Source organism: Delphinus delphis, chromosome 3, assembly GCF_949987515.2.
Source record: "Delphinus delphis chromosome 3, mDelDel1.2, whole genome shotgun sequence".
NCBI lineage: Eukaryota > Metazoa > Chordata > Mammalia > Artiodactyla > Delphinidae > Delphinus > Delphinus delphis.
The window spans coordinates 121,200,451-121,222,953 of record NC_082685.1 but is presented as its reverse complement, the minus strand read 5'-3'; the positions used below and the strand labels follow the sequence as shown (position 1 = coordinate 121,222,953).

General features: G+C 36.4%; 1 protein-coding gene across 2 annotated transcripts in view; it reads right to left on the bottom strand.

The window, feature by feature from the left end:
* The window catches only part of CENPK (centromere protein K), a 40,226-nt gene extending 17,767 nt beyond the window's left edge, over positions 1–22,459 (bottom strand). The window contains exons 1-6 of one of the 2 annotated variants that reach the window (XM_060007022.1): positions 22,410–22,459; positions 18,636–18,690; positions 11,722–11,872; positions 9,629–9,685; positions 6,158–6,230; positions 1,169–1,215 (exon numbers count right to left, since the gene is read on the bottom strand). In XM_060007022.1, coding sequence (XP_059863005.1) covers positions 1,169–1,215; positions 6,158–6,230; positions 9,629–9,685; positions 11,722–11,838 — 294 coding nt within the window. In that variant the 5' untranslated portion in view covers positions 11,839–11,872; positions 18,636–18,690; positions 22,410–22,459. Of the gene's footprint in view, positions 1–1,168; positions 1,216–6,157; positions 6,231–9,628; positions 9,686–11,721; positions 11,873–11,937; positions 12,004–18,635; positions 18,691–22,409 lie in introns of those variants that run through there. The other variant, XM_060007023.1, reaches the window with a different exon arrangement.
* Positions 22,460–22,503: the final 44 nt, after the last annotated feature.

The following is a 22,503-nucleotide window of genomic DNA, read 5'->3' as shown; positions in this document are numbered from 1 at the left end:
TTTGTATCCTAAAACTTAACCAAATTCATTGATGAGTGCTAGTAGTTTTCTGGTAGTATCTTTAGGATTTTCTATGTATAGGATCATGTCATCTGCAAACAGTGACAGTTTTAGTTCTTCCTTTCTAATTTGGATTCCTTCTATTTCTTTTTCTTGTCTGATGACTGTGGCTAGGACCTCCAACACTATGTTGAATAAAAGTTGGTATTCTCATTTAAAGCTCAAAAACAAACTTTGTTTATAAATGGCTTTTTGATGGATGGCCGTCCTGCTTTTCACTGGGATCCCCCATATATTAATACTTACAGACCTTTTTTCTCAGGCCATTTAGATTTTCCAGAGATTATTTTAGCTCCAGTCTGAAGCTACTTTTATACCATACTGTAGGACCCCTGGAGATAGATCAAGGGAAGAAGCTGGTACTTCACCACACAGTATAAAAATGTTAACTTGAACTTTGACTTTTGACCTCACACTACCCCTACTAAAGACCCAACTTGGTGTGCTGAGTCCAAAGCCTCAATAGTTTAATGTCTCCACTCCATATACCTCCAGTTTTTAGGTGTGTGGGTAAAAGTTAGTCTCTTGATTGCAAAAGAGAGAGGGAGAAGATCTAGTAGTCTGTTCTTACTTTAAAAAAAATCTCCTTGTTTTTAGCTCCACACTTGAACCCTGAATTTTGAAGTACAAGGTTCCTTCAAATTCAAAGCCTTTCTCTTCAGTTCTGTAGGGCAGATAATCTCTCTTGTTATCATTACTTCTGTCTCTTAGAACACAGATACTTTTGTATTTCCATGCTCTACAACCTTGTTTAAAATTCTTCTTTGCCTCTATCTTCTCTCCTATACTTTGATCTAATAAACTGACACTTTAAAAAAATCTTTATTGACATTTATGTTAAGTTTTGGGGAAAGATATACATGTATGATCATTTAGCTATGTTTAACCTTTTCACTTTGATTATGAAGAGTTTAATCAACTAAAAATTAAGTACAAGAGTAAGGTTTACAAATTTAATTCAAAATTCAAATCATCTAAAATATCCTGTTCAATAAAACATAATTAATACAATTTTAAAGTGGTTTCATCTTACTCGTTATGGCATGAGCTTATCCAAAACACTTCTAATTATAAGTTATTTTGGATTACTATAAATTCAGTAACTTACCTCTTCTTTTCCTAATGTTACCAGAACTTCTTCATTCAGTGGAATCACTACAGGAACAAAATAAACCAAAATTATACATATGCTTAGTTAAGTCTCAAAAATCAAGAATTTGATTTTATGGTTTCTGAGATACCCCTTTCCCTTTCCATTTATATATTACAGAACTTTTTATGAGATGTGTACAGTTTTTATGAAATTTTTTAATTTAACATCTTATATAGCCAACTTATATATCATTTTAGACAAATGTGATATTTATGCTTCTTGTTTTCAGTGCCTTTTTCTCTTCTCATTTTATTTTCCTAATCCATCAAAAACAAAATTAATAATCTACAGTGTGTTCCTTAAATATTTCTGTGGTTACATGATTCTATGCATACATATACACATATTCGTACATATTTGTACATATACATGCAAGTGTTATTAATTTTCTTATTGCTGGTTTTACAAGAATGAGATAATATCATACATATTATTCTTATTTTCACCCAAAAAAACCCCCATGGAAATCCTGTATATTCATTTGGTGTAAGTCTAATTCATAATTTTAAATCACTGTATAATATTCTGCAGGGTAAATATACCAAATGTGTTCAGGGATTTCACTACTGATTCAGCATTGACTTTGTGTCTAGTTTTTAGCCTCAAAAAACAATGACACAGGAAGCATTCTTTTATTTATGTCTTTATATATTGGTGCTCTCATTCCTGTGGGATAGATTCTCAGAAAGTGAATTTCATAGAAGGAAATGTGTATTTTGAATTTTAAAACAGGATGCTAGATTCTTTTAATTTTTCTAGAAGCAATGAACAAGAAACAGCAAAAGATACTATAAAATCTTCTAAAATTTTTGCCAGTCTAATGAGTATAAACTAATATTCCTTAATTAATTTACATAGCAAAATCAAATCCCTTATACTTAGAAAAGTTCAACTCATACTAAGAAAAGTTTATCTTTCCTAATGAAGTGCTATTTAAATTTCTCAAATGATAAGCTACTGAAACTTTCTAAGCTATTTGCCATTCTAGAGGGTTTTTTAATAGAAAAGAGCTATGTACTTCATAGGCCCTGTATTAGAACTAATTATAGGTAGCCCTAGGATGGCTATACAATGAAAAGGATTCTAAAAATATAAAGTTCAAAAATCTCCCTCTTGGCGAGTGTGGCCAAAAGTAGCACTTCAATGCTAAAACAATCATTTCAACAGATACAATATGACAGGCTCTAAGAATATAAAGATTTTAATAATCTTTCCAGTGTGGCAGTGTACAGGATTCACAACCTTAAGCAAGGTGGGTATTTGACCAACAGGTCAGTGTGTTCAGTGCTGGCAGTACAAGGTTTGTACGTAAAAGATTATGAAAATAAGAAAAATAAAAATTTTAAATTCCCTGACATATAGCATCAAAAAGAATAAAATACTCAAGAACAAATTTAATTTAGGAAGCAAAGAACTTATACACTGAAAACTACAAAATGTTGCTGAAAGAAATTAAAGACACACCAATGAAAAGAAAAAAACATCCGGTGTTCAACAAGTGTTAAAACTTAATGTTATTAAGATGCCAATAACACCCAAAGCAATCTACAGATTCAATGTAATCTCTATCAAAATCCCAATGATGTTTTTGTAGAAATAGAAAAATCCATCCTAAAATTCACATGGAATCTCAAGGGACTCCAAATAGCCAAAACAATCTTGAAAAAGAACAAATTTGGGGGTCTCACACTTCCTAATTTCAAAACTTACTACAAAGCTACAATAATCAAAACAGTGTGCTACTGGCATAGAGACAGAGATATAGACCAATAGAATAGAGAGCCCAGAAATAAAAATCCTCACTGTGGGGACTTCCCTGGTGGTCCAGTGGTAAAGAATCTGCCTTACAGTGCAGGGGATGCAGGTTCGAGCCCTGGTCCGGGAAGATCCCACATGTCGCGGGGCAACTAAGCCAGCACGCCACAACTACTGAGCTAGAACGCCCCAACGAGAGGGCCCACGTGCCTCAAACTACAGAGCCCACATGCTCTGGAGCCCGTGCACCACAACTACAGAGCCCATGTGCCCTGGAGCCCGCACGCCACAACTAGAGAGAGAAAACCCATAGGCCACAACTAGAGAGAAGCCCGTGCACCACAACAAAGACCCGACACAGACAAAAAAATAAATTAAATAAATATTTTAAAAAATCCTCACTGTATGATCAATTGATTTTTTTTGAATTTATTTTTTTATACAGCAGGTTCTTATTAGTTATCCATTTTATACATATTAGTGTATATATGTCAATCCCAATCTCCCAACTCATCACACTCCCACCCCACCTCCCCCCCACACCATCAATTGATTTTTGACAATGGTGTCAGGACAGTTCAATGGGGGAGAGAACAGTTTTCTCAACAAATGGTGCTGGGAAAACTAGATAATACACATGCAAAAGAATGAAGCTGGACTTTCAACTTTTCATTAAGTTTGAAAATTTCTAAAATTAATAAAAAAAATTCTTGATCAAGAGGTAAAAAGTCTATTTTAATAAAACTAGTGGATTGATGATAAAGGCCTAAAGTAAATCTGTGGCAGTAGGGCTCAATATTTAATGACCAGCTATATGTGAAATGGGAAAATCTAGAAGAATCTAAAAGGACTCTTAAATTTGTAGCTGATCAAATAGATTCCATTCAATGTGTCAGGGAATGGCAATCAGTTCATGAATCTGAGGCATCTGTAGAATAATTTGGAAAAGAAGTCTAGAAGGTAGAAAGATATATAAGTGTGATATTACAGAGAAGTCTGGTTTGGATATACAGACTTGAAAGTTGTTGTGGAAATTGTGTGTCCTCTCCCTATCCCCCCACCCTCTCCCACCCCACCCAAAATCAGATTTTGACGCCCTAATCTCCAGTACCTCAAAATGTGACTATATTGGGGCTGGATCTTTAAAGAGGTAATTAAGTTAAAACAAGGTCATCGGGATGGGCCTTACTCCATTATGAATGGCATTCTTATACAAAGAGATTAGAACACAGACAGGTAACCATGTGAAGACCCAGAAAGATGATAATCTATTAGGCAAGGAGAGAGGCCTCAGAAGAAACCAACCCTGCCAACACCTTGATCTTGGACTTCTAGCCTCCAGAATTGTGAAGGAAAAAAAAATCTTCTGTTGTTTAAGCAACTCAGTCATGCTACTTTGTTATGGCAGCACTAGCAAACTAATATAGAAGTCATTAATACAGATATAATCCATAAAAACAGAAGCAGAAAATATAATGTTGAAATAGCATATAGAGTAAGAAGCAAAAATCGCTGAACACAGTCAACTGGAGAACACGAACATTTTAATAGCAGAGTATGAGCAGTCTCTGAGATGCCCAATATAATGCTAGAGGAGGCAATAAGAAAAACAGTTGAATGCAAATTAAAGTAAAAATTGTATACACATACCTATCTGATGTGCCAAAATTAAAAAAACTACAAGGTGAGGACTTCGCTGGTGGTGCAGTGGTTAAGAATCCGCCTGCCAATGCAGGGGACACGGGTTCGAGCTCTGGTCCAGGAAGATCCCACATGCCGCAGAGCAACTAAGCCCGTGCACCACAACTACTGAGCCTGCATGCTGCAACTACTGAAGCCTGTGCACCTAGAGCCTGAGCTCGGCAAAAAGAGAAGCCACCGCAATGAAAAGCCAGCACACTGCAACAAAGAGTAGCCCCCGCTCACTGCAACTAGAGAAAGCCCACACGCAGCAACGAAGACCCAATGCAGCCAAAAAAAAAAAAAAAAAAAGACTACTAGGTGGTAGTGAAGACACAAAACAATGGTGGACATTGGCATAAATATAGTAGTTTAAAACAAGAATGCAGATAAAATTGGGAAGAGAATGAGGAGAAAAGAATCCCAATAACTGGGATAGAGAATGGAGAGTAAACTAAGAAGGGATGGGGGGGGACCTAAAAGAAACAGGACAGAGGGGCAGGAGAAAGCAGAAGGGAGACGTAAATGAAAAAAGAGGGTACAATCCATATATAAGACCAAATACAGACATACATACCACATAAAGGAATGTAGGCTTTAATAATAGAAAAATATCTCCTAGTTGGGTATTATAACTACAGATTTTTAAGGCTTTTTTTTTTTTTTTTTTAATTTATTTGGCTGCACCGGGTATTAGTTGTGGCATGCAGGATCTTCATAGCAGGATGCAGGATCTTTAGATGAGGCATTCAGGATCTTTAGTTGCAGCATGCGGGATCTAGTTCCCTGACTAGAGATTGAACCTGGGACCCCTGCATTGGGAGTGTGGCGTCTTAACTACTGGACCAGCAGGGAAGTCCCTTTTAAGCCATTTTCTATTGCTCAACCAAAGGCAAAAATATAGTTGGCCTCAGTTGGACAAGTCAAAAGGCAACATAAAATCTATGTGGCCCTTATGTAAGTAAGTATCTAAAATAATTTCTCTCTTCCACTAAGTAAGTTTCATTCATTAAGAAACAATTTACAGTTTCTACTGAGCATGTAAAACAGTGTCTCCGCCTGCTGATGCAGTGGACACGGGTTCGTGCCCCAGTCTGGCAAGATCTCACATGCTGCGGAGCGGCTGGGCCCGTAAGCCATGGCCACTGAGCCTGCGCGTCCGGAGCCTGTGCTCCGCAACGGGAGAGGCCACAGCAGTGAGGGGCCCGCGTACCACACACACAAAAAAAAAAAAAAAAGTGTCTATGAGGATACAATGATGGCTGTAATAAAATCTCCATAATCAAGATTATTATATTCTAATGTGAGGCAGATATGTTCATCTATAATAATAATGAAGTATGAAATAATGTGTGTAAAAAAAGAAAAATAACGTGACTTCCTAATAGCGATGGAAATTATTAGGCAATTTCAAGAGGGTAAATGGACCTTGAATTCTTCTTGTGAACATTAAATTAATTCACCATTAATTTGTTTACAAAAATATAAGCCTAAAAATAAGAATCTTACTTTCAGGAGTTTCTTTCTGCCATTGACTGAGTTCAGCAGTCAAACATTTCACTTGAATAATTAATAATGACAGCTATTTTAAAAAAAAGAACAAGAGAATAAAACAAAGTCATTTCTTGTGGAATATTCATATTTATTCATAGATGAAAGCATAGACAGTCTTAATACTTTAACACAAGTTCCTAACATAAACGGTTAACACAATAGCAATCAAAACTATAAAAAATTATCACTCCTAACAGAATTTTCCTTTAAATGGCTTATAAGTTGCCATTACACCAGCAATACAGTATTAAAAATGATCAATTCTAACTTCACCATTCAACCTAAAAAAACCTAAGTACATTAAGTTTATTCCCTAAATTAATATTCTTTTAAAAAAAGAATGTTATTTCTTGCCAACATTTTTTAAACAAATTTGCTTTAAATATGCTTTTTTTTTCCTTTCTATGCACTTTCAGAAAAATTGCAAGTATGTTTAGCTGAGCAGTTAAAAGTAAGTTTAAATATCAATACATATATAAAGACAATTATAAAATGAGACTGGTTCTACAAATCACATATAAAAACCAGTTTTACTACACAATAGTTTGTAAACTGTGTACCCCTTTAGCCAAAAATAAATTAGGATAAATGTTTCTAATATTAGGTGATTCCAATCATTGTAAATTTGATAATTATAAATCTGTGTGATAAATCTGTTGCCTGATTAGACCATAAAATTAAAACTTATGCATGCTTAAATTTCAGAACATTTTTTATCTCCTCTATATAATTTTTATACATAGACAAACAGATCAAAAATTCACATTTCAAAAATGCAATAGGTATTCCTGTAATATTTATACTAAAAGGACACCAAGTACTCTTTTTTAACAAATTTTTATGATGCAGAGTGGGGAGCTCAAAGACCCTGCTCTGGATCATAACACTGGCTGTTGAACAGTCAGAGAAAAAAACCCTAGTCTCTTTGAAAGATTTATATAATTATATAAAAATGCATTTACAGGTATTAAAATTTTTACCAAAAAAGAGTTTAACATTATTTTCTTAGAGATAATTAAATAAGAATGTAAAAGAGTTTTTTGTGAACTATACAGTGATTTATAAATGTTAATTATTATTATTATTATTACTGGAAAAGGATAACAAATACTTAAAAAGTACTATTTAAACTAGGCAAAACTATCATAATGATAAGGTATCTATATCACTTTTCCTGAACATATTAGATTGAAATATATAAAATTACTGATACTTATTTTTGAACCTATTAAAAAACTGTAATTTAACCTCATACTATACTGATGAAACTCAGCTCTTACCTTCTAAAGCCCAGCTAAAGCAAACACCCAAATTATTTGATACTGATATAAAATTAAACCCTTTCTGAAAAAAAATAGCAGTAGTATTTCTAAAGTGATTTAAACACACATATTTGAGAAATCCTGCCATTTTCTCATTTAAATATCTAACTTCTTGCTTTGGAAAATGGATTGAGTTTTAATATTGAAGTTTTGAAGTTAACAGATATGTTAAAAAGAGTTAACAAAGCAAGCCTGAAATTATGCTTAAAGGCCTGCTTGGAAGGTTGGCCCTTGGCTGGCATCTGGCTTCAGAAGGTTCCCACCAACCTAACTCACAAGAGTGGCTCTCTGTGCCTAAAGTGTGAGAAAATACAATTTATGCTAAACACCTGCTTTCCTCCTGAGAGTCTGGTATTTTGATAACTGCTAGGCAAGGGGTGCCTATGTGACTATCCCCCACAAAAAACTCTGGGCTCTGAGTCTCTAATGAGGTTCCCTGGTAGACAACATTTCACACTCATTGTCACAACTCATTGGGGTAATTAAGCACGTCTTGTGTGACTCCACTGGGAGAGGCTCCTGAAAGCTTGTGCCTGGTTTCCTCTGAACTTCAACCCATGCTTCTTTTCCCTTTGCTGATTTTACTCTGTATCATTTCAGTGCAATAAATCCCGGCCATGAGTATGACTATGAGTACTGTGAATGTTCCTAGAGAATCATCAAACCTGGGAGGAATATTAGGGATCTCTAACAAAATAGGAAAAGACATTTTGTGGATTCTTTAGATAATGCTATTATTGACTATCTCAGGATACTGATTATTTACAACTACATAAGCACTTCCCTCAAAACCAAGTGTTTGGCTTACTACCTGAAAATCATTCAGGAAACTTACAGACTTCATCCCTAGTGACTCTGATTCAGTAGGTCTCAATTTCTACAACATAAGAACCACATTTCCCAAGGAAACCATATAATTATTTATTTACTGTACAATATTTTTCCAAATAAAACATTCAGTTTTACCCTGTATAAAAGAACACTATTTATTTATTGATGGATAAAAAGCTTTTTACAAAAGATGGCTTAATTTTTTTATCACCAATTTTTAGAGATCTGGTGTAATAGGCACTTCTAAAAGTGACAAATTAGTTTTTTCCTCTTTCTCTCTCATTCTCATTTATTACTGAGTATTATTATGCTCACAGGTTTTTATGTTTTCACATCATTATAATCAATTGAAGCCATTATTTCTTTTAATGCTCACATGATACTAAATTTGGACAGCCAAGTGCCTTCAATTGGTTCCAATGTCTTTTGACATGCTCCCACTAGTTTTGGAGAACTTTCATTGGAATTATTTGTATATTTAAATCTGTTCTTAGAATTTTTATCACTAAAACATTTTTAACTTTTTATATGGTCAAATGCATCTAAGTTTTCTTTTACCATGTCTAAATTTCTATTATCAGCCGAGACATTTTCCCCTGGTCTCTAACTAGATTGCACAAATAGTCTCCAGCTTTTCTTGTAAGATTTTCATAGCAATTCATCCAGAATTTATGTTTATATAATGAAAGATAGAAGTCCAATTTTATTTTCTCCCAGATGGATATACAGTTGTATCACTATCATTTATTAACTAATTCATCCCTTTCCCAAAGATTGGAACTATCATCTTTGTCATATTTTAAATTCTTAATCTGTTGCACTGAACCACTGGTTTATCTCTAAACCAATTCCATAGGTCTTTGCATTTTGAAATGAATATTTTCATCCTTTTATTAAGCTTAGGGTAAAATCAGTTAAGATTCCACACAGACAGTAAAATAACTGTGGCTACTGCACCTAACACAAAGTACGACAGTATTTGTTCTAATTTTTAACACGGTATCATAATAGCAGTCAATGAGTAATTCACTCAAAGTTGAATGTATGTGTAGTTGTTAAAAGATAAATGATAAAGAATTTATTTATAACAGATTATTCAAAAAGTTTTTAAAATACTCCTCTTAAATCAGAAAGAGTAGAAAATTTTCCAAATCATTAAGCATACAGGTATTAACAAAGCTATTATACTTGGCATAAATATAGATGACACACTTCTTATCTAAAACAATAAATTCCACTTACCTACTTTTCGGAAGAACAAAAAGAATCATACCTGAGCATTTGAATCAGTGAGTGTCTCAGTTCCAACAAGCGATAATTTGTTCTGACACTTGATTTAAAAAGTAAAGAAAAACAAGTCACACACTATACACCACAAACAATTCCTTTTCCTTGTCCTTTTATACCAATGTAATATTCCTCTAAAACAATATACAAATATCTGATATATGAGAAGAGTTTGTTTAAATTCTTTACTTCCTAAGCAAGAGGATCAGGAAGGCAGCCAAATAGGACCCAAAGTGAACAGATCAAAAGTAAAAGTGGGGCTTCCCTGGTGGCACAGTGGTTGGGAGTCCGCCTGCTGATGCAGGGGACACGGGTTCGTGCCCCGGTCCGGGAGGATCCCACATGCCGCGGAGCGGCTGGGCCCGTGAGCCATGGCCGCTGAGCCTGCGCGTCCGGAGCCTGTGCTCCACAACGGGAGAGGCCACAACAGTGAGAGGCCCGCGTACCGCAAAAAAAAAAAAAAAAAAAAAAAAAAAAGTAAAAGTGGATGCTTAACTCAACACAGAATGAAAAGATGAGCATAAGAAAAACAAAAACAAAAATTAATAGCTAGGGTGAATTAGAAACGAGATAATGGAAAAATGGGAAATAAAAGAACAAGGGGGAAAACATTACAGAAAGATAACAAAAGAGGTAAGAAGATAGTTAAGATCATAAGAAAATAAAGCCATCAGGAGACATTGTTACTATGCCATTAAAAAAAATCCATAATTGTTAATAGTGATTATATCTGAGTAAAAATATGGGCAATTAAAATTTTATTTGTGCTTATTTCTAGGCGCAGTATTTTTCCATCAAAAAAAATTTCAGTTTTTTTAATTCAAATTTCTATATCGAAAAAATTTCCAAAGCAATACAAATTATCTTGAAAATACAGTAATAATACAGAGTACCAAGGATATATGTTAAAAAAAAATTTTTTTAAAAGAAAAAAACCCCACTAACCTGCCTTGATCTGAAACCTTACTGGGAAGAATAGGATGTAAAAAAATGTTTGTGGCCTATATTATACATTACACTATTTTAAGTAAAACAAATTTTTACCAGCATACTATAGTGCACCAGAAGTGATTCTACCCCAGTAACTCAGAAAATGTACATACGCTTCAAACACAACGTTTTCTAAATTAATTCATATTTTCACTCAAACTCCATAAGTATGTGTTCTCCCCCTTTATATTCTCTATCTTGGGAAATAACCTCACCAACCACTCAATAGCCCAAACCAGGAACCTGAAACTATCTGTAATTCCCCCTCCCCATTTCACAACAATTAACCTCCAGGTCCTTTTGGTCCAAACTTCTTAGCATCTCTTGAATCCATTTTTCTATTTGCAATGACAAGACTTAGGCTTCAGTACGTCTTACAGGACTACTACTAGAGACTCCTAAATATTCTTTCTTTGTATAGTCTCACTCTTCTGCATTCCATCTTCTTCAAAACCACCAGTTATTTTCTCAATCAAGATCTCTCATCAGGTCACTTCATGTCTATAATCCTTTAATCATTCCCCATAATATACATTCAACAAAATCCTTCATGTGTTGCCCCTAATTACCTCTCCAGTCTCACTCTACATATCCTTCTTCTCCTAATTTACATGTCATACTATTCTACTTAGAGTTCTCTAAACTCTCCCAACATTTATATATTTTGTTCTTTCTGCTTTGTATACCTCTTCCACTTTCACAGGCTAACTCCTATTTATTCTTTAGAAATGAACTCAGTTATTTCCTCTTCTAGAAAGCTATCTTTGGCCCCTTCAGTCTAGGCTTAGTACTCCTCCTAAGTATAGTCTTTGAACTTTACCACCACACTTCTAATATAATTTGTTATTGCCTCCATTAGATGATAATCTTCTTCAGGGTAGGGACTGCCATAATTTTCTCTCTTTCTACAGCTCACCTAGTATAAAGTTTCTTAAATGAATGCTTATAGGTCTAAAAAATATATAAGTATTTATCATATAATGGCTTTCAGAATCCAGCATAATTATTTCTTTCCTAAGTCTATTATTGAAATGGAATTCAATCTTATAGTAAGTAATTGGGATATCACTTTCATGTCTTGATACTTACTTCTTCCATATCTTTCCACATTTCTTCACATTTTTTAATAAGCTCTTCTTCAGCATCTGTAACATCTTCCACATCTGTAGTACTATCTGGATCTAGATGTTGCTGATTCACTGACATGTGCCTTGTGATTTTCTTAGCCTTGTGAGAAAAACTAAAGTATAAAAAATAGTCATTTAATAATATTTGTTGAATACCCATTACCTGTCAGATACTCACCTAGGCGCTAACGATGTAACAGTGAAGAAAATAGGCAAAAATTCCTCCAACCATGGAGCTTACATTCTAGGTGAGGAAAACAGAATAAACTAAAAAGATTAAAATAAATATAAAGAAGCTATAATAAAAAGATTTTAAAAATATAGTGTTGCATATCAAATAATTTGTAAGTACAATGAAGAAAAGCAAGACAAGGAAGAAACACAGGGAGTGCTGAGACAGGGGCAATGTAATTTTACGTAAGGTGGTCATATAAGGTCAATGAGAGGTTGACAACTTAGCCAAAACATGAAGGAAACAAGGAAGTAAGACCTGTGGATATTTAGGGAAAGAGGCTCCAGGCAGAGGGAAATATAAGTACAAAAGCCTTGGGGAAGGAACATGACTGCTGTGTCCTAAAGCAGTAAAGTAGCCACGGTGATTAGAGCAGAGTAAGGCAGAGAATACAAGATGAAGTCAGAGAGATAATAAGGATGAGATCATGTGGGCTTTGCAAGTCATTTTAACGATATAGGCTGGGATGTTAAGTGATTAGAGGGCTTTGAACAGAGGGATGACATGATTTGAATTGTATTTTAACATTATAACTCTGGATAACTACAGCCAGTAAGGAGAGAAGTAGGAAAACCAGTTAGAAAGTTACTGCAATGATCCAAGTAAGATGGGGACCAGCATAATATTGAGAGAGTACAAAATGTCCAATTCTAAATATATTTCCAAGATAGAGCCAAAAGGATTTCCTAGCAGTCTGTTTATAGAGTGTCAAAGAAAGAGATGAATCAATTATTATTTTAAAAGTTTGGGCCTAAGCAATTGGAAAGATGGAGTTGCCAGTTACTGAGATGGGGAAGATGATAGAAGAAACAGATTCAGCAAGGCATGAGATGCTGATTAAGAATCCAGTTCAGGACGTGCTAAATTTAAGGTATCTATTAGTGGAGCTGCTATTTAGGCAACTGGATATACATGTTTACAGTTCATGGGAAAGTTTCGAGCTAGAATTTGAGTCACCCCCATACAGATATTTAAAGCCATGAGGCTAGGTGAGATCAGAAAAGGAAGAGGGTACAGATAGAAATGAGAAGAGTTCCAGACCTGGAGAGACTGAAGAGATGAGGAAATAGTCTGAGAAGGAGTGACCTAAATAGTCTGAGAAGGAGTGACGCATAAGGTAAAAGGAAAAAAAGAGTATGATATCCTGAACTCCAAGATCAGTGTTCAAGGAAGGAGTGATGAACTATCAACTACTAGTGATAGGTCAAGTAAGATAAAAACAGAGAATTGACAATTTACTTGGCAATATGGTTAAGGGACTGTATTTTCCAAAAATAGTCAGCAATATTTCAGGTTGTCACTCCCCAACAAGAGGCAGAGCCTCTTTACCCTCCCCCTTGAACCTGAGTATGCCTTTCTGACTACTTATATGAATAGAATACAATGAAAGTGATGTCACATGACTACCAAGACTAAGTCATAAAAGGCTTACATCTGTCTCTCTCTCTCAGAATACTCACACTTGCAACCCAGCCATGCTATAAGGAAGCCCAAACTAGCACAAATAAAGGGACCATTTGGAGAAGCCCACACTGAAACACTGTGGTTCCCAGCCAAAAACTAGCATCAACCATCAGACACGCATGTGAACAAATTTTCTGATGATTCAGCCCCCAGGCTTTGAGTCTTCTAGATAAGAACCCAGACATTGTGGAGCAGAGACAAGCTGTCCCTGCTATGTCCTGTCTGAACTCCTGATGCAAGAATCACTGAGCACAATAAATGGTTGTTTTACATCTCTGTTAATGAATGCAAGTCTGTGTGCCAGACACACAGTGAGGCCAAACAATACCCAAACGTCAGAGTTCGGAGCAGAGAAAGGTTTATTACGGGGCCATGCAAGGAGACTGGTGGCTCATCCTTAAAAACCCGGAACTCCCTGAAAAGTTTCAGCAAAGCCCTTTTATAGGAAAGGTGAGGGATGGGCATGGTTAGTTGTTGCAAACTTTTTCAAGTCAGGTCCTTTGTTCTTGAGGTCAGGTCATGGTCAGGTCACGATGTTCCCATAAACCTCCAACAAAACAAACGTTATTCTCTGTTCTGGCAAGAGAGGGCAAGGTCCCAAGGCTCAACTTTCACCCTCCAAGGTCCAGGCCCTGGCTAAGAGAAGGGGGTTATCCTGCCCCCCTGTGTGGGGGCGTGTATCCTGCCCAGGAGCAGGCCAGTTATCCTGTCCAGGAGCGTCCATCCTGCACCCAGTCTGGGCCCTCCCGCCAGTGCCCAGGCCTGGCTGAAAAGACAGATCTCAGCTGGCGGCGCCCTCAGAGCCAGGTCCCCAGACCCTGCCCAGCCATCGTCACCGAGGGAGCAAGGCGCCCAGGACCCAACCCGCCCTCAGGCTCCTCAGGCCATCCAAACCAGGTTCCTCGGACCGTGACCCATGGAGACTGCCACCACCATTAGGTCGAGGAGGTAGGGATAGAGCAGAGGTTCACTGCTGCTTCAAGGCCTGGGCCTGGCCAGTGGGTGGCCAGGGCGAGGGCTCTGGAGCTCAATGGGACACAGCCCTTAGCCTGTCCCTGGGCCCCCCAGCTCACCCACCAGCCTGAGGCCCGAGGGTCTGGGGAGAAGCCCACAGTCCGCCTGATACTGCACTCTCTGCCGCGAGGACCACTGCAAGACTGACCATTGCTGGAGCAGGACCTCTAACCGCCATGCTAATAGTCGTGCCCCAATGGCTGCACACCTGCCCCACTCCTATTACATAAGTTTTGGAGTAACTTGTCACACAATTTCATTAAAGTAAATAACAAAAATGGAGGTCATTGTTAACCTTCATAAAAGTAGTTTCAGGAGAATGGTGGAAGTGAAAGCCTGACTGAAGTAGACTCAAGAGAGAATAGAAGGTAAAAAGAATTGGACATATCCAGTATATAAAACATTTTCAAGAATTTTTTTCTCTAAAGGGAAGAAGTGAGGTACCAGCTGTAGTGAGATATGGGTTGGAGTTTTTTGCTTTCTTTTTTAAGTTAGGAGGAAATACAGTATCTTTATATGATACAGTAAGAGAAGCAAACATTGCTGATGCTGAAGAGAAAGGAGAGGAAAGAGAAGAATTAGATCTAATACACGAGTAGAGGGGTTGGCTTAAGATAGATATACATACAGTTCATCTATTTTAATGGGAAGGTAGGCAGAATATTAGGGGCACAGATACAGACAGGTAGGTGAATAAATGTGTTGGTAAGAGCTTGTGCAAGTTCTACTTGGATTGCTTCTCTTTTATTAATGAAATGGTAACTAAAGTCATCAGCTATAAATGAAGATGGGGAAAAAGCATTGGAGATTTAAGAACAAAAAAAATGTATAAAATAGATATATAAGAGAGTGGAAGAGGGTAAAACAGTAGGATTACTAGATAACATTAAACGCCCACTTGAGATTAGTAGTCATGAATTTAAAGTGAAAGTAGAACATAGTTGTGTGTTTTCCTCTATAGTGTAACAGCATAGGTGAAGACAGAGACAAAGTGAAAGAATGACAAAGTCTCTCAGGTATGACCAGAGGAGTGAGTAGCTAAGATAAGATGGAGAATATAACCACTGGAGAAAAGGAGGTCAAGAAAAAGAGAGGCCAGGTTATTTGAAAGATCATCTATATGGATATTAAAATCACCAAGAATTACAGTATTGCAGGAGAGGGACAGTATTACAACAGTATTGCAGGAGAGGAGCTAAAAATCAAGGAATGAAGGAACTTGACATAATCCTGCTAGATAACTGCTGCAAGGAGAAATGATCGGTGGTACAGTCTGATGGCATAAGATTCAATGTTGGGTAACTTTAAGGAGGTGGACAGAGCAATAAAAAACAATGAGGATGTCTATCCCACAACACCAAATGCAAACCAGAATAACCCACCCCCCCAAAATACTTCTTTCATATGAAACTTAAATTTTATATTGCTTAATATATGACTTATCAACAGAGAGCTTTTAAAAACGTAAATAGATATGTCATAGATTGGAGGACTCCATTTTGTAAAGATGTAAATTCCTCCCAAGTTGATCTATTCAATCTTATTTCAAAATTCTAAGAGTTTTTGTGTGTTTTTGTGGCACTTGACAAACTAATTCTAATTCATATGGGCGTACAAATGACCAAAAACAGCCAAGACACTCATGAAGATTAAGATGGGAAGACTTGCCTTACCACGTGTTAAACTTATTTAAAAACTATACTAATTATGATAGTGTTCAATCAGCACATAGACAGGCAATTGAACAATGGAACACAATACAAAGCCTTTCTAGAGTCACACATTTACAAACCTATGATATACACTGCTTTTTTTTTTCAGGTATATTTTGGCCCAAACACACCTCCCTCATTCTTTTTAACAAATGCATAGTATTTGTGGGGAAAAATAAGCCTAGATATATGTCTCAATCTTTATACTACTCCTCCATCCCTCAAAAAATCCAAACCATAAAAAAGAACAGGGAGAAAACATTTTTTTGATCTTGGATTAGGAAAGGCCTTTCTAGACAAAACTAAGTAAAATCACTGTATAAAATTTTTAAAATTCCAAATGGACAAAAATATCATTAAAAAGTTAAAATTTAAAACCCCAAAACTTAAGAAATTTGTATATGCTTGGCACCCAAGACCTAATTTCCTTAATGAATAATGAATGCCCACAAATTAATAAGAAAAAACCAACAACCAATCATAAAAGAAAAAAAAGAAAACTAAAAAAGTGATCACTATAAAAGTCAGGCTATTAATTATTGGGTTGGCCAAAAAGTTCCTTTGGTTTTTAAGGAAAAAAAAAGACACATTTTTCACTTTTACCAAGAACTTTATTGAACAACATATTCACCCTTTTGTTCCACTACCTTCTGCCATTTTTCAGGCAACTTCATAATTCCATCTTCCCAAAACTTTTTACCTTTTTGAGCAAAGAACTGTTCTAGGTGCCTTTACAGTCTTCCAGGGAATTGAAATTTTCTCCATTAAGAGAATTTTGTAAAGACCGAAATAAATGGAAATTTGAAGGTGCAATGTCTGGTGAATATGGCAGATGAATCTGAACTTCCCAGCCAAGCTGTAACAGTTTTTGCCTGGTCATCAAAGAAACATACAGTCTTGTGTTATCCTGATGGAAGGTTATGCATTTTCTGTTGACTAATTCCGGACACTTTTTGTTGAGTGCTGCTTTCAGTTGGTCTAATTGGGAGCAGTACTTGCTGGAATTAATTGTTTGGTTTTCCGGAGGAGCTCATCATAGAGGACTCCCTTCCAATCCCACCAAATACACAACATCAGCTTCTCTGGATGAAGACCAGCCTTTGGTGTGGTTGGTGGTGGTTCATTTAGCTTGCCCCACCATCTCTTCCGTTCCACATTTTGTACAGTATCCACTTTTCATCACCTGTCACAATTTGTTTTAAAAACAGAACGTTTTCATTATGTGTAAGTAGGGAATCACATGGGGAAATACGGTCAAGAAGGTTTTTTTCGTTTAACTTATGTGGAACCCAAACATTAAAGCAATTAACATAACCAAGCTGGTGCAAATTATTTTCAGCGCTTGATTTGGATATTTTGAGTATGTCATCTATCTCCTGCGTGGCATGATGTTGATTGTTCTCAATGTCTCAATTTCATTGCTATCAACTTCAACTGGTCTACCCGACTGTGAAACATCGTCCAGCGAGAAATCTCCAGCATGAAACTTTACAAACCACTTTTGACATGTTCAATCAGTCACATCACCTTCTCCATAAACTGCACAAATCTTTTTCTGTGTTTCAGTTGCGTTTTTACCTTTCTTGAAATAATAAAGCATGATATGCAAAAATGTTGCTTTTTTTCTTCCATCTTCAATATTAAAATGGCTACACAAAAATTCACCAATTTTGTTAAGCTTTTTTTTAAATGCACGTAGATATGACAGCTGTCACAATACAATCTAACAAAATTGTTTCAAAAGACAACTAAGCACTATAGGGCCATCGTAGGGAAAAAAACCAAACAAATCTTTTGGCCAACCCAATACTTTTGGAGGGAGGGAGAAAGGAGATAAAAGGAGATGGGGAGCTCTGACTCGGATGGGTCAAGTGGAGAGACTTCCGAAGTGATTATCAAAATTTTATTTCTTAATCTGCATGGTGATAAAGGTGTTCGCCTTATAACAATTTATAAACTTTATATTTATTTTGTGTGGGGCTTTTCATATCTGTATGGTATTTGCAATAAAAAGGCAAACAATAAAAACAATCTAATAGAAATGAGTAAAGAACACAAATGCGGAATTAAAAAAATTATCTTTTGAATATAGAAAAATGCACTTATCCTTACTCATAAGTCATAAAAATGCAAATTAAACAAAAGTTATTTTTCATTCAGATTAGCAATAATGAAAAAATTAATAAAAAACAATATTGGCAAGAGTGTAGAACAAAAGGCATGCACTGTTTGTAGACCAATCCCTTTGTAGGATAATTAGCAATATCCATCAAAATTTTAAATGCATTTATCTTTTGACCCAGAAATTCTACTCCTAGGAATAATCCTACAGATAGATACATTTGCATAAGTCTACACAGGTATGCTTACTGCAACATTATCTATAAAAAAACTTTATGGGAGTGAACTCTTCAATCAGACTGTCTTGGATTAAATTCTGGCTTCAATACTTACAAGCTGTATGACCTTGGACAAGTCACTTAAACTATCTGTGCCTTGGTTTCCTTATCTGTAAAATGAAGATAATATTACTCTATAGGATTGTTATGACAATTAAATGAGTTAATATACGTAAAGCTCTTAGAACTGTGCCTAGCATATAAAAAACTATATCGGTATTGGCTATTAACATTAATATTAATGTTAATAGCCAATACTGAATGTCAACTAGTATAAAGCTGGTTAAATAACTTACGCCATATCCAAAAATGTTTACACTAAACATCTTCCTTGCTACACACAAAAGATATAGTTAAGTTCACAAAGCCATAAACAGTCATTAACAATTTTTGACTTTTATGCTTAAAAATATTCTAACATTATATAAATATTTGTTTTAAATATACCTTAATTTAGAAATTAAGTGCAAATTGAACTTTCCCTACTTTGTAGAATACTAACCAATAAAATACATTATCAGCATGCAAAATGTGAAAGTCTGTGTGTGTGTATGTATGTGTATATAGATATTCAACAAGTTAGCTGAATGTGCAGCTCAATGTAGCATTAGAATACAAATAAAATCGCTTAAGGGTTTAAATTTATCCTTTCCCCACAATTTGTATCCTTAAATCTACCTTTCTGTAAAGACAACAAGTCAATCTTTTGAGATCCTCAGTTGGTACTACAATTTTGAATCATTTACTAAAGAACAATAGTGCTATATTTAGGGATACTATGGCATACAAACTTAAAAGATCTAATGCCAAGACCTAATACTAATTAAAGAACCTCATACTATCATTGGAAAAAGAGTAATACACATGAAATCAAGTAACAGAAAATACCCATGTAATTCTAAGCTGTATTCATTTATCCAACACATCATCTTAATGTGTGCTGTTTGTCAGACACTATGGCTCTAGCTGTGTAGGTGAAAAAGTCTCTGTCCTCATGGAGCATACATTTTCACTGAAAAGAGACAATATAAACAAATGGACAACTAAATACCTGATACGATTTCAGGTAGTTAGAAGTGCTATGATGTGGTAAATTATACAACAAAGACTGCAAGTGCTTTCAGAATTCACAATAGAAGAGATCAAAGAAATCTACCTGTAAGAACGAATGGCTTAGTACAGTGCTCAGTACACAGTACTAACTCCCTAGAATGATAATGATTAAGGCTAGATTTGCTGTGGAGATGCTCTCAAGGCATTAGAAACAAGATTGGAGGCAAGTATGAGCATGTAAAATTTGTGAGACACAAAAGAAACTGGTCTGATTAGAGCAGAAGACAAAGAAGAAACAAGACTTGCAAGGTAGGACGTGTCAAATAATGGGAACCTTTAAAATTTAGGTAAAAAAACTTTAAGAAGTATTTCCTATCAGTTACTTCCCTGTATCTGGGATCCACCTCAAAGCAAAAGTAAAGAAGAGACTTATCTGGTTTGAAATAGGCAACCAGAAGGCTTTCAGTAGGCTTTTGGAAGCAGTGTTTTAAGGAGGGTATTTGACAAGTTACATTTATTGGATAAAACAGAAGAGATTAAGGTTGTAAATTTTACACATAGATCAATGAAACAGAATAAAGAGACTTGAAATAAGCCCACACATATATGGTCAAATAATTTATGACAAATGAGCCAAGAATATATGATGGGAAAAAGCCAGTCTCCTCAATAAATGGTGTTGGGAAAACTGGACAGAATGAAACTGGATCACTGTCTTACACCATACACAAAAATTAACTCCAAATGGTTAAAAGACTTGAATGTAAGACTTAAAACCGCAAGACTTCTAGAAGAAAACATAAGTGGTAAGCTCCTTGACATCGGTCTTGGTAATGATTTTGGGGGTATGGCAAGAAAAGCAAAAATAAACAAGTAGGACTATATCAAACTATAAAGCCTCTGCACAGCAAAGGAAACTATTAAGAAAATGAAAAGGCAACCTATGAATGTGAGAAAATATTTGCAAATCATATATCTGATAGGAGGTTACTACCCAAAATGCATAAAGAACTCATACAACTCAATACCAAAAAGCAATCTTATTTAAAACTGAAAAGATCTAAACAGACATTGTTGCAAAGAAGACATACAGATGGCCAACAGTTATGTGAAAAGGTACTCAACACCATCAAGTAAATGCAAATCAAAACCACAATGAAATATCACCTCACACCTGTTAGAACGGCAATTATCAAAAAGATAAGAAAAAACAAGTGTTGGCCAGGATGTGGAAAAATAGAGGATCCCCTGTTCACTGCTGGTGAAAATGTAAATTGGTGTGGCCACTATGGGAAATTAATGAAGGTTCTTCAAAAAGGTAAAAATAGAACTACCATATGATCCAGCAGTTCCACTTCTGGGTGTTTATCCAAAGAAAACAAAAACACTAATTCAAAAAGAAACATGCAGTCCCATGTTCATTGCAGCATTATTTACAATAGCCAAGATATGGAAACAACCTAAGCGTCCATCAACTGATGAATAAAGAAAGTGTAATACAGACAGATAACAAATGGATAGGTAAATTTTATCCAGCCATAAAAAGGAATGAAATCTTGTCACTTGCAACAATATGGATGGAACTTGGGGGTGTTATGCTAGGTGAAATAAGTCAGACAGAGAAAGACGTACCACATGATCTCACTTATATGGGGGACCTAAAAAAAAAAAAAAAGCCAAGCTCAGAGATACAGAGAACAGATTGGTGGTTGCCAAAGATGGCAGGGGTGGGGGCAAATGGGTGAAGAGGGTTGAAAGGTACGAACGTAAAATAAGTAAGTCATGGGAATATAATATACAGCATGTTGACTACAGTTAATAATACTGTATTGCATATTTACAAGTTGCTAAGAGAGGAGACATAAAAATTTCTCACCACGGGGGAAAAAAACAATTCTGTAACTATGGATAGTAATGGATGTTAACCAGACTAACTGTGGTGATCGTTTCGCAATATATACAAATATTGAATCATTATGCTGTACACCTAAAACTAATATAACATATGCCAATTATACCTCAATTTTTTTTTTTTCTTTTACGGTACGCGGGCCTCTCACTGTTGTGGCCTCTTCCGTTGCGGAGCACTGGCTCCAGACGCGCAGGCTCAGCGGCCATGGCTCACGGGCCCAGCCGCTCCGCGGCATGTGGGATCTTCCCGGACCGGGGCACGAACCCGTGTCCCCTGCATCGGCAGGCGGACTCTCAACCACTGCGCCACCAGGGAAGCCCCTCAATTTTTTTTAATGGTAAATTTTGTGTTTTTACCACAATAAAAAAATTTTTTTTTGTTTTTTTTAAAGAAGAGAGTTTAAGTCCAGAAAGCCATTAAGAGATGGAAACCTAGACCAGAATGAAGGCAGAAGGGTGAATGGTCCTGCCTGGGCCACTTAGGTTACCAGCCATGACTGGTTTTCTGCCCCATCCCTCCCCACCCCCTACGCCCCACGCCCCACAGTAACAAGCGCTCACTACCTTCTTCAGAGACTGTGTGAAAGAAACAAGAAGCTCAGGAAAAAAGACATGTTTGGAGCACCTGAAGGGAAGCCCGCAAATAAACCAATTCTTTCAATTCCCCACCCCTGTGTCTCTCTGTCCTAACAGGTGGGATTCTAGAGCCGGAAAAGAACGGGACTCAAGGCCTGGCTAGACGTTAGGTATTCAGTTCCTCGGAGGTAAGGGTCCCACCACTGGGGCTGCAGCTCCATATCCTGGCAGTTGCCAACCCCGGAGCAAGTTTCAACTGTTATGGCGCTCTCCCCGGCGCATCGCTTACCACCACGCAGAGACCCGGACTTCAGTTCGTCTCAGCCTACCGGAGACGCGGCTCTGCGGCCGAGGACTCGCGCGCGCTGATTTCTGATTGGTTC